We start from the raw sequence: 12,558 nt of genomic DNA on the forward strand, positions 1-12,558 counted from the left end.
AATGCTGGATAACATCACACCCACTCATACATACCAAAATGCAAATGCATTCATCTTAAATTCTGAGACACTCGGTGGCAGCCTTGAAGACATGGTCCACTGCATAGGGAGAGTTTTCATCTCACAGACACTGCAACTGACTCTGCCACTTCCATCTACCAACCTGCCAGGGCCTCCACCTCAAGTGTGTGGAGTCGTTGGCCTGAGTGACCCTTTGCTTTACGCTGCGGTAGTTCATATCTCTGTTCTACTTCACTGACTCACACCCTCATGGGGCATCGGTTGTCTGATCAGAGTGTAGAAGGTCCATTCCTGCCAGTCTGACCCCAGTCTGACCCTCCACCTAGTACACCTGGAGTGTTTTTACTGAAGCTTTTAGAGTCTTATTTGAGCTTTTGCTCATCTAATAAGTTAAAGTGCTTCTAGTCAGTGAAGAACCAGCAGAGCAGGGACTGCTATTCCCCTGTGCCATGGATTACCAGAAGGCCTTGTAAGCATAAATATTATTTTCCTCAATAGTAACATATCTTAGAACTTGTAAGAAACTCACAAGTTAAAGGATTTAATCACTTTGGTATCAGTGTGATGTCGTCTTATTGTTGCAGAATTTGGTCAGCACCATTTCAAGTGACACCCAGTTACAGTCTCGTGATGTCGTCCCTAACTGTTGCATCTGTTTGGCATCATGAAAATGGATATTCAGTGCCTGAGAGTATTTTGACTTTGTCAATAGTTATGGGTCGACGTGGTTTCGTGAAACAGTGTAATTATTTTTAGACCTCGGTAGGTGGCGCTGTTCGTCTACACAGTTCCCACAAGAATCAAGCCAACGACAGTTAGACTAAAATAGTGAATAAAGAAACAAATCTACAATGGAAATTTATCTGCAAAGATGAATTTTATCTATCTATCTATCTATCTATCTATCTATCTATCTATCTATCTATCTATCTATCTATCTATCTATGCAATGGCACTTTATGCAGCAGATCTCTTTGTTTACCAGGCTGTTCCCTGCATTCTCCAGTACGCCGCTGTTGTCTAACTTTCTGATCTGAGAAAATCTGATGTTTCTCTCTTCTCTCTCTGTGCGGGTGTGTTTTATCGCTTCAGGCGTCTTGGTCTTGCTGTTACAGTGTGTGCATATGTGACATGAAAATCAAAGTGTCCCCACAAAGGCCCCTTGATGGTTCAGACAACGTGTCTGTTTTAGTTCTTCAGTTGAAACAATCCTTTGAAATTGGGATTTTATTTTTATTTTTGTTTCCCCCCAAGTGGAGGTAAATACCTTGAATGGCAGGTATGTCATGCCATATAATATTGGTCATTTTATCTTGGTATGACGTCAAAATAACCACAGCTTTGGTTGAAACTGTATAAAATGACCAAGGTTTTCATTTATGTTCTTTGTTTCCATGCATATCAAAAACAACTCCTTTCTTAACACAGGGATTATTCACTGACTCTTAACCCTTCAGCAGCAAATGTTGCAAATGTGGGCTTTGTTTCTGTCTTTGAGCCACAGTCAAATCATGAATTGAGTTATTGTAACTGTTCTGTTACGTGTGATGGACAGTAAAATCCATAGAGAACACCTTTCCGCCCGCGTAGCAGCTGATTCCCTTCCTTGAAAGTAGCTGTCTTGCGTCGGTCGCACTCGGTGGTTAGGCTAAGAAGATGGAAACAGTGAAGCCTCGATTGTGAAGACGACTGACTTCCTGCACATCAAAAGACGTCAACACAGTCGTCCTGCTTGCCCTCGGCTTCATTCCTCTGAGCGATCTACCAACCAGAAACTCTTTGTCCATGTCCAATACTTCTTTTAGCAGCTTAGTGACTGACGCAGGTGTGCTGGAACCGGGGCTCTCCGGTATGTTCACAGTACACAGTATGTTGCAGCATCTCATCTGCCCCTCCATGTCCAGTCTTGTAAAGTATGTGATGTCCCACTCCATTATATCTATTTTAGTGTGTCGTAATGTCAAATCATTGGAACAAGACGTGAACCAAGTTCCCTACTTCAGTGTGAATAGATGAGGTGATACTAGACACCTCTGTCCTCACTGCCTGCAGCCCCACTTATATATAGAGATATAGATATATCGAGTTCAAAGATCCACACCTTACGCTGTTGCTTTCTCCAGAGTGCCCCCCCAAATAATAAATTTAAATGGAATATTTCATTTCAAAAATGTAAAAGTGATCTCTGCATTTGACTCCCATCCTAGGCTGCAACAAGCTAGCATCCCCACGATGTCTCGGCGTTCTAGGAGGGTCTGCCCTGACAAGCGATTTCCCAGCAGATTTGAAGATCAAAACTGAACCGATGGGTCAAAGAAATTTGTCCGTATTGCCAGGTCTCTCAAGTCTGATGCAAGCAGCGTGTGACACGCATTTAACTTCAGATGCACCACAATTTCGGCCACCAAAAATGTTTTCTGTTTTTAGCTGAACAAGAACCTGAGAACCCTGTACTGCAGTTAGTGGTAGATACAAAGGCATACAGGTGCTACATTTGTCATATGGAGCAGTAACACATACAGCCTCCGCATAATGGAAGCAAGGTGCCTGAGACAAACAGAATAAATTCACTCACTTTCACGAGACAAACATGAGGAATGCAGATTGTAGATGTAGGCCAGTGCCTCTGACGATGCTAAGTCCAGCGGGGGAAGGCTTTGAAGGCCTTGACCTTGCTACTGCTATTTTCCTTTCATCCATTTGACTTCTCTAGAGTACAAGACTTGTTTTCCTACTTTCCTCTCTCAGTAGAGCTGCAAGGAGTGAGAACAGAATAATACAAAAAAGGTTTGCATTTGTTTCTTTATGACACATTTGTGACTACAGAGCACACGCTGTTATTAGTTATTGTCATAGATATCATATCATCAACTCTGACTTAAAGTGAGGAATTAAATCCACTGACTTTGCACACGCTGAGTGACCACAGCACCAGCTGATGAACAAAATCAAACGCCTTCTGATGAATTTGTTCACCACTAATAACTTCTGATTAAACAGATGTTTTCACAGCTGTATGGTGAATAATTTATATTGAGATGTACAAAGGGCGACTGCACTCTCACCAATAATATGAGGCTGTCAGCATGTAGATAAATTGATGCTTTTATTAAATATGTTGTAATGTTTAATATATTGTCTTCAGAAACAAAACATTATTGTTTAAATGAAATTCATACAGTGTTTTCTGTCAAAGGCCTATATACAAATGTGGATAAATAATGCATGATAAATATGCTTAAATCTTTTGTTTTGTCTTGTCATTTATGCAACTTGTGCTCATGCTTTTGAAAAATAATTGCTTCTTATCTGGTTCATTGACAGTTGCGTCTGCTGTTGATATAAACATATGCAGCGCTTCGGTGTCCAGAGACAAAATTGTACCTGAGGTCACTCCAACGCTGCTGCTTAAATGCAGTGACATTCTGCTATACTGGACTCATCCAGTTGACCTAAGTAGAGAGGACCAAACATGAGCCAACAATGGGGATCACACCTCAACAGCATGCCCAAGTTGTGCTGCCGTCTCCATCCCAAACACGGAGAAAACCTTATTGATCCTCTTGCAAGGAAACTCAGGGGTGGTGCTGAGAGCAATTAGGGGTCTTGCTATCGACATAAACACGTCTGGAGCTGGAATCGAAGCGGCAACCTTCCAGGTGCAGGGCGACCACTCTCACCATCTCAGCTCTGCCGCCCACTCCACCAAGCCTCCACAGGCACCGTGGTACACTGTTGATCAGGCTGACTTGGGGTTCAAAGAACTTCTATTTTTTAACTCTGGTGCTGCTAAGTAACTTCTCTGCAGTCATTGGTAATGAATCACTATTTCTTATCATGAATCAGAAAGTTATTCCCAGTCAATCCCCAGTTTCAATGGGTCGTGTTTCAACACCTTTTGCTGAAAATGTAATGCCTTTTTTATGGGCTTGTGTGTACACAAGTACAAAGTAGCTGCTGAAAAGTAGAAAAAAAAACAATTTATTAAGAAAGCATGCAAAGGCTTTCTTCTTTGAAACTGTACCGACACACTTCCAGAATGCCAAGTGTCTCCATCGTATGGAATGGAATGGACACTGAAGCTGGGTCGTGGCCAAAGCCTAGGGCGCTGTAACTGAGAGCACAGTCCCAGAATACAAATGGGTTTTTGTATTCTGACCAGGTTGCAGTACACAACTGTGGACTCAAAGCAGAAAATGGCAAAGCTGTATGGGAACAATTTTAAATCTAGACATGAATGCAGATGTTTTTGTTCAGTGTTTCATCTGGAATATTTAATCCATAGCATTGTTTAATGTGTTTTAACTTGTTGACTTGTATAATACATTTACAGACAATAGGAGCCGAAGTCATGCCTACCCACTTCCGCCTCATGGGACCTAAGTTAATATAACAATATGAACTGGCGTCAGTCGAGAGACAAAAGTTATTTTTGATCTAGGTTGAAATATGCCATAAATGTCATAAATGAAGGTGTGTGAATGCATTGTAATGACGTGAGAGCGCTGCTCTTCGGCATCAAAAGTTACTTGAGGTTTTCTGTGATATATAGTAGCCAACTACATTGCTCATCACAAGCTGTTACTCGATATTCAGTCGAGAACTCTACAGGGTCACGGTCAGATTTTATCTGCCATAGCGCCGGAGAAGTCAGATACTGCTGCGACGGCATAAATGCGATGTTTAATTTGAAGTCCAAATAATTACGTATTTTCAGAAACAAATAAATAATTTATTTCATGACAAACATAGTAGTTTTGACGTCTTTATTTATCATCTAAATTGAGGTGCAACATATGTGTGATCTATGCACGAGGCAAAGTGGACCAGAAAATAGCTTTCATCTCCTCATAGACTTCCATTCTTTTTTTTTTTTTTTTCTTAGGTCTTAGGTCCCATGGACTGACCAGAAGAGGCAGAGGCTTAGGCTCCCTATTGGGGTGTTGTGACTCAGTTGTACTGCATAGAACGGCAAGTTTACTAGCGTAGAGGTTCCCGAAGTGGGGATCACATAAGACGTCAAGGGAACAAAATAAAATAAAACAACATCCTTTTAAGTCTATTTAAAACATATGCATGTTTGACAAGGCATAAGTCTGCACATTGGTGTGGTTGCATTCTTGTATTCCAACTCGCTAGTCAGTGACACCGTAACTATGGTGGTTGTGGGCCGCAAACTTCACTTACAGACACAAATACATCACCACGGTGGCAGAGGTCATCATCTGCAACACATTTTTGCATGACCAAGTGGACGTTGTGTCGGCAAATCATTGATGAATTCCTTCAAAAGTCACTTGGCATTTGGGTGGCTAGAGAGATCCACTGCCAAAAAAGTTTTTGCAGATCCGTGAACTCATCCACACAGCCCTCAGGCACCTAGCAACACCAGTGAATTGCGGGTTAATTACATCACTTCTCCAGCGATTGTGGGAGTAAATTCCAAGCAAGCAAAGACATTATTATTCATATTGGCATGCATCAGCATTGATCCGACTGCTGAAAACCATCCAGAATTGGATAATCTAGTCAGGGGAGAGAAAAGAAATCGGAGATTAATGGAGTGACACATGCCTTGCAACAAGCAAATTCATAGAAGCAGCGTGAACGCATGCTGTGGTTTTGTCCGTCTGCTTTCCTGGAAAACAAAAAAAAGAGTCTTTACAGGAATGTTTATCCGGTATTAAGTAGTAATCGTCTCAATATCTGCCGTGGGAGTGGTTTTGTTTAAGGCTGCCGACTCACTTGTTGATGAGGACTTGCAGCCTGTCAACAATTTGTGTAAAATGCAAAGCGTTGTTACAACTGAGCAGCCTGAAAAAAAAGGCAAGGTTGCTTCCATATGTCAATCATCTATTGTGCCTTGTGATGCGCTTAATAGCAGCTCAGTCACTTGGATATCGTCTGTGTTTCATTTATGTACCACAATCGGCAAAACAAAATGTAGATGGCAACATCTTGTGGCAGCGTCTGACTGGGTTACAGTTGATTCTGATAGCACCATATACTACAGAAGTATTTCCCTGGGGAGAGTTCAGAATCTATTATACATGCAGAACACCAAGCAGAAGCCACCACTCTGCATGACACGAACAGAGCTGTGATGTACAAAACACCCTATTTTCATTTTCATCTGATACATCAAAAACACAAACACACTCACGCGCAGTGCAAGTGGTGGAATCAGCCTCGAAAACAAAAAGACGCCATTTGTGATTGAAGTTCTTTTCTAACAAGAGACAAAACAGCGGATGAGCTTTTTTTTTTTCCTTTGCATTTGAAGTCATGCACCACCATTGAAATGGATTGGTTCTTTATGGCCAATAATGGACCGTTTTTTACACTGTCTGTCCTGCAGACCAGGCATGTAATGGATCCTGATAGATGATGAGAGCTGTCATTTTGATTTCTCCCGCTGAAATTACATGGCATTTCACTCCCATTATATTCAGCTTTAGTTTAAAGAGGGCCTCGCCTGCCGTCACTTTCTTGGCTCTCGCTTAGGTTTCCAATGTTGAAGTCCTCCTTTCCATGATGCTGTGAGTCGCTTGTCAGGATGATGCTCCGTTTTGAAGTTATTGCTTAATGAAGTTCTGAAGTTTGCAGCAGCCCTCTGCCGCCTCGTGCAAGGCGGCAACTCACACGACATGCGGGATGTGGCAGAGCATGCCATCAATATGTAACAATCCAAATCTGTTTTTGGTGGTGGGCACCAGTGGGCGCAAGATTGTGATTTGCAAGTTGAGCCATCTGTTCTTTTTATTCCTGCCTCAACTCAAGTAACCTACCTTTGGGAAGTTGTGCTTCTTGTATGGAGAACAGCGGCCCTTTGCAAGTCGACGCCCATTTTTTTATTTAGTCCTCGTCTTAGTCCTGTGCCAAAGTTAATTCTTCGTCTTAGTCACATGTAGTCATTCACATATAATTTTTCTTAGTCATGTATAAGTTGAATAAAAGTCACTACAATTTAGATGAGTTTTAGTCAAACGAAAAGTAAAAGTATTTTAAGTTTTATTAAAAACATTTTAGTTATTCTTTTGATTCCAGAGATGCTTATTGTTTATATATTCCAGCTGACTTATATTCCATGGCTAAAATATTGACAAGAATTTGTATTAACCAGCATCTTGAGAAAATGAATGAATCCTCAATGCAACTGTGCTGTTAGTATTTCGATTGTTGACTTGATTGTTGACTCAATATATATTTATGAATAAGAAGAAATGGAAAGTAGCCAACCAAGAAGTGATGCAGAGTTTTGACATTAATTAAGAGATTTAAATCTCTCTTCAGTATGTTGCCGTCTTTACCTGGTCCATCTCTTCATTTGTCCCTCTGGATGCAATAAAGGTCAGTTATTATGATGTTTCTGATCAGCATTTGTCCGATAAAACCCAGCAAAAACCACCATCATCAGGTTAATCTCCATGATGTGTTGTGTTTCCACTCTCATTGGGTCACATGAGAGTTCATCTTTAAAAAGAGCTCATTATTCTGAAGGCATGGCGGCTCTCATTTAAGTTTTACGTCGCTGAAACCCTGAAAATAGCAGACTCACTGGCAGACCTACTTTCTCCAGTGTAGTGTTGCACTAGTGTTGTGGATCGGTCTCAAGACCACTTTTTTAGGGTCTCTAAATTTTTAACCGGTCTTGTCTCTGTGCGTGCTTGGGATTTCTATTCAAGAGGGTTGAGATCCACTGTCAACTGTCATAATTCGACACCCAAACAATACTTAAAAATTTCGCCGGAAGTGGTTTTTCGACTTATTTCCTGTATGAACTATCATCCCAACATCACCTTGACTAAAACTGTTGACTTCTTGACTTCGCGCCGCAGAGATAATTTTGTGCGTTTTACATTCATTCTGTTTCAAAACCACCTTTGTGGAGAATCCGGAGAAAGAGAGTGTAGCACAATTTGACATTGCGCCTGACTCTGACTCCAGCACAGCTCTGAAGGCGCCCACCTCCTCTGTAGATGGAGATGTGTCCCAATGGGGACAGGAGAGATGTACTGCGTCATTCTAGTAAGATAGTTCAGTGTATCACAGTGTTATGATCTTCATGACTATATATGTTTTTGCAGTTACACTCACAACGCTGCACGTCGGTGAAATGATCTCTTTAGTAGTGATTTTTCTGCCACAGGAAGACGCAGTATTAAACACAAAGGTTTTCTTGATGTCAGAGACAGATCCCAGCACTGTGGTGTCCTACCTCGGTCATGGTTAAACATTTGTTTTGAGTCTCGAGCTCCAAAACAGTGCTGTAGAAGGAAAGGTCACGGACAGGACGGTACATGTCAGCTCATTTAGACTGAGGGGCTTTTGCTGCAAGTGATTTTAACTGGCAAGTCTGCAGTTATATGGACTTGAACAATGTAGCGACAAGCTCCTGTTTCATGTGTAAGGAGTTCCTGACAGCAGATGTCAAGCAGAGGCGGGCTGAAGGTTTCCTCCGCACCAATCACAGCAGAGTAGGTGTGGCATGGGAAAACAACATTTACGCATCTGTGAAGCAAAGCGTTTTCGATGGGTAGGGCTAATGCTCATTTTCTAATATTTCAAATCATAGTTTTGTGTATTTCATATGATTTTAAAAGACTATCTATTTTAGCTCAACTTTTAACTACACAGTAAAAGACTCTTTATTATCTCTCTCTTGTGGACTCGGGCACAGTGGAAACACCCAGAAAACCATACGACGGAAGCCTTGACTATGATCTATTGTTTTTGGTTCAGTACACACTACCAACAGGTTGTGACTTTCTGTTTTTCTGCAGCAAAGTCTCATGGGACGGGAGTCTAGCAGACAAGACTGAGAATTTTACATTTCATTTCAATGAACTACAGGCATCAATGCTAACTGAACTTGGCGCCAATGCACACCCTTTTTACTTTTTGGATTCATGAACAGGGAAAAGACCCAGCATTTGTTTGTATACTGGGTGAATTTTTGACGTTGTTGGCTGCAGTGAGGATGGGCTGAGGACAGCATGAAGGTGTCACAGCAACAGCATTTGCTGCAGAGAAATGCCTTGGTGAATCTGATTTTTTTTATTTATTTTTTATTTTTTGCATTTGTGTTTGCAAGTTTGCATAGATCGAGGATGTTTTTGAATAGAGATTTCACCCCATCTCTTTAAGATAATCGATAACTCAGACAGTTTATACGTGTGTTGATTTTTTTTTACCAGTGCTACGTAGTGATAAGGCCAATAAAAAAAGAACTAATCCAACCAATATCTTACTTGTCTTTGTTTATGTTTCAGGTCTACAGGATGTCCTGCCGGAGTTCCTACGTGGGCGTTTTGTGGAGGCGGCCCTTAGCTACGTTGCGTGTAACTCAGAGGGCGAGTTGCTCTGCCGCAACAACGACTGCTGGTGCCACTGCTCTCCTCGCTTTCCCGATTGTAACTGTCCTTTTGCGGATATCAAGGTCATGGAGGAGAACCTACAGAAGAGCAAAGAGGCCTGGAGCGGACTCAACCAAGAATTTGAGGAGTCCGGTATGTTCACACATACGCACACAAATCCATCAACCAATGAATGCAACGAACACACTTTCATGTTATCTTGTTGCTGCAGCGGGATAAAAGCACTTTTTCTGTTGCTCTAATGTTCACCTACCTTCTGCATAATGGCAGCTGTTCAAACAGGTTTTCTGAGGACGTGTCCGATGAAATGGTGTTTGTGGCAGCAATAGATCCATTTGACTCGGTTTGGGGAGAGGGCAACCGTTTATTTCCAGAGTTGATGACTCTGTGGAGGACCTGTTTTTGGGCCACTGTGGTGCCGCTGTGCCACAGACATATACAGTCAGGCACATTATACTCAGACGATAAAAAAGACACCAGCAGTTTGATAGATATGTCATTTTCCCTGAGGATTCTCAGATGGCGCAGTCTCTTCTGGGCCTTCTTCAGATGCACAAGGTCGTCGCATATGTGGACTCCCCACAGCCCTGAATGGAACCCAATACTAAATGCCGCGGGCAGTAGATGTGTGGGCGGGTGGGTTTTCCCTGTTGTCAAAAGAAAATGCACAGCGTAATTCTAGAGCTCTGAAGCGTGATCGCACATGGATCACAGTATTTCTGAGCCATTTGGTATGGCTTTTTGCACCCTGTATCTCCCAGTCAGAGGTTCACGGGACCCTGAGATGGATCACGCAGAGTCTTCCATGCTCTGGAAATTCCCTGAGTGTCTTCCATTGAGGACCAGCAGCTTGGATACCAGTCTGTGGAGGAGGGGGTGTTATATGTGGAACGCAATGGAGTATCATCCACGTAGAGCATCTGAATAGTCCAATAGAATACTCCTGGACTATGTACTGGTGGTGTCCTCTGAGGACTTGTGGGATCAAGGTTCGGACGATAGAGTCAGAAGATGCAACTATGGAGTCATGTTTCCTAGTATTTATATATGTAAGTTATGGCTTGGCGTACATAACTTGCAAAATTGTATTAAAAAAATCTGGAAACATCGAAGGTTCTTACGTCATGCTGAATTTCACATTGATTTTAGTCATACATGAAAACGCAGAAAACTTTATTTCTTTCTGTCACTTGTTTCCACAAGCTACATGACATTGTACTTATGTTTCCCTTACTTTTTTTGTAGAATGTTTCTATTTTCTTGCGCTTACTTCCACCCAGATACCAAGAACAGATAAAATGCGGACTTAAATTTGTTATGTTTTTAATACGATAAAAGTTTCCCTAATGGTGAAATGTGTGCCACACCTCCTGTGTTCAGTCTTGTCAACTGGTCGCTGCCAAGCTGGGAGTGTTTTATCAAAACGATTCATCAAGACCAGCGGGACACAGGTGTGGAAAGCAATGGTGCCAAATCAAGTGTCACCAGGTTGGCAGACCACCGAGCCCACCAACCACTTTTGGTTTTTTATTAATTTTCCGAACACACCAGCATAATGACTTGGCTGGTGCAGGCAGCACTTGATTGGAGACAGGTTCTTGGCAATGTGTTGTGCATAGTGTGGATATGTTGCGCTTCCTGCACTGTCAATGGTATTAAATGACAGCCTTAGTGCTGGCACATCAAACCTGTAGTACACCAAATATGGAGTATGAAACTTGATGTGTAGCTAAGTGCAGGACATTTTGTGAACAGGTGTTCTCATCCTTTTTCATGTACAAGGGGAAAAGGGCAGTGCGATATGGAAATGGTGCAGGATTCAACTCGCGACAGGGAAAAGATGTTTCCCGGTTTTGACGGGATGACTGGGATAAATGAAAGACAAAGACACAGCTGTTAGGTTTGGAGGTAATGTTCATGAGTGATTGATGTGGAAGTGGAAGTCAACACTCCAGAGCAATCCAGAGTCTTGTGACATGAGCTGCAAATGGAAAAGCATTAAGCTTAAGGTCTTAAGCACTATGTTTTGTGTGTCTTATAGTCTGTTATTGTAGGTTGGTAACCTATAAATACGGTGACGCCCTTTGAGCCCTGCGGAGATAAATAGTTGACAACACCCACCTGAGCTGCATCTTCTCAGATATAGCTACAGAGGACCTTGAAGTCTGGGCCACATTGCTGCTGTCACTTTATTTATTACATTCTATTTTTAGAATAATTCTATTTGAAACCGTTAATAATCAAATAATTGATCATACAGCGAACATAAAACATGTACGTTGTGTGTTGTAATGTCATTTCATATCACAAAATACAAATTAAAATGTAGCTCATTCAGATAAACTCAAAGTGAAAAATAGTTACCCGCATGTAACTGCAGATCTGTGAGTTTGCCATTGATTATCCCTGCAGCTTTTGAGGAATTGAGATTTAAGATAAATTTTCTATAGAGCTCCTATTACTACATTGCATACAGTATCAATGAGGCTTTATGAAACATTGGAAGTGCTCAATAGGTGGAACTCAATAAAGTAGTTCAGTGAAGATTATAGAGCGGAGAGTGCCATGAAGTCAGAGCATTTGTTCTTTCTGCTTTGTGATAGATACGTTTGTCTGGTTGTTAGTTAGTTATCCGATTCGGCAATAACAGCAAATTGAGCTGCTGCACATGATAAACACTCATGATACATGATACACTCTCGTAAATTGGTTTCATTTCCCTTCCCTATTTAGAAAGATTAAATAGTTTTCCAAACGTTTAAGTGCATTTTACGTAGAAGCGGATCTGGGTGTAACAAGCTTTGTTAGTTAGCTGGCTGTCAGCATTTGAAGTGAACCACAAAAAGTGTGAGAAATGTGAAGAGCAAATATTAACTGCCTTCTCTCTCCTTTCTCTGTGACTTCGTCTTAAAATGTCTTTAGCCCTCAAGGGAAAGGGAAGAAGTTGGATCACATCTCGTCTGCTGGGATGAACTGATAAATTTACTATGGCGAGGCGAAAGAACATCTAAGAAGATTGTGATTCTATGTTTTTTTTCATGTTTTGTTACGGAGATGGAAGAGGCACAGGAACTGGCTTTGCGTGCCTGTGTGCTGATGGGTGAAGGGGATATCAAAAGCAACGCTCCTGAGCCAAAAATCCAAAGCTGCACACACTCGC

The 12,558-nt window shown here is 41.7% G+C and overlaps 1 protein-coding gene across 2 annotated transcripts in view; it reads left to right on the forward strand.

Annotated features, from left to right (window-relative positions):
* Window positions 1-12,558, forward strand: part of brinp2 (bone morphogenetic protein/retinoic acid inducible neural-specific 2) — a 172,170-nt gene that overhangs the window by 137,952 nt on the left and 21,660 nt on the right. For both annotated transcript variants that reach the window (XM_053883064.1, XM_053883063.1), the window contains exon 7: window positions 9,294-9,530. In XM_053883064.1, coding sequence (XP_053739039.1) covers window positions 9,294-9,530 — 237 coding nt within the window. The remainder of the gene's footprint in view (window positions 1-9,293; window positions 9,531-12,558) is intronic.

The sequence above is a fragment of the Synchiropus splendidus genome, chromosome 13 (genome assembly GCF_027744825.2).
Source record: "Synchiropus splendidus isolate RoL2022-P1 chromosome 13, RoL_Sspl_1.0, whole genome shotgun sequence".
NCBI classification, from domain to species: Eukaryota; Metazoa; Chordata; class Actinopteri; order Syngnathiformes; family Callionymidae; genus Synchiropus; species Synchiropus splendidus.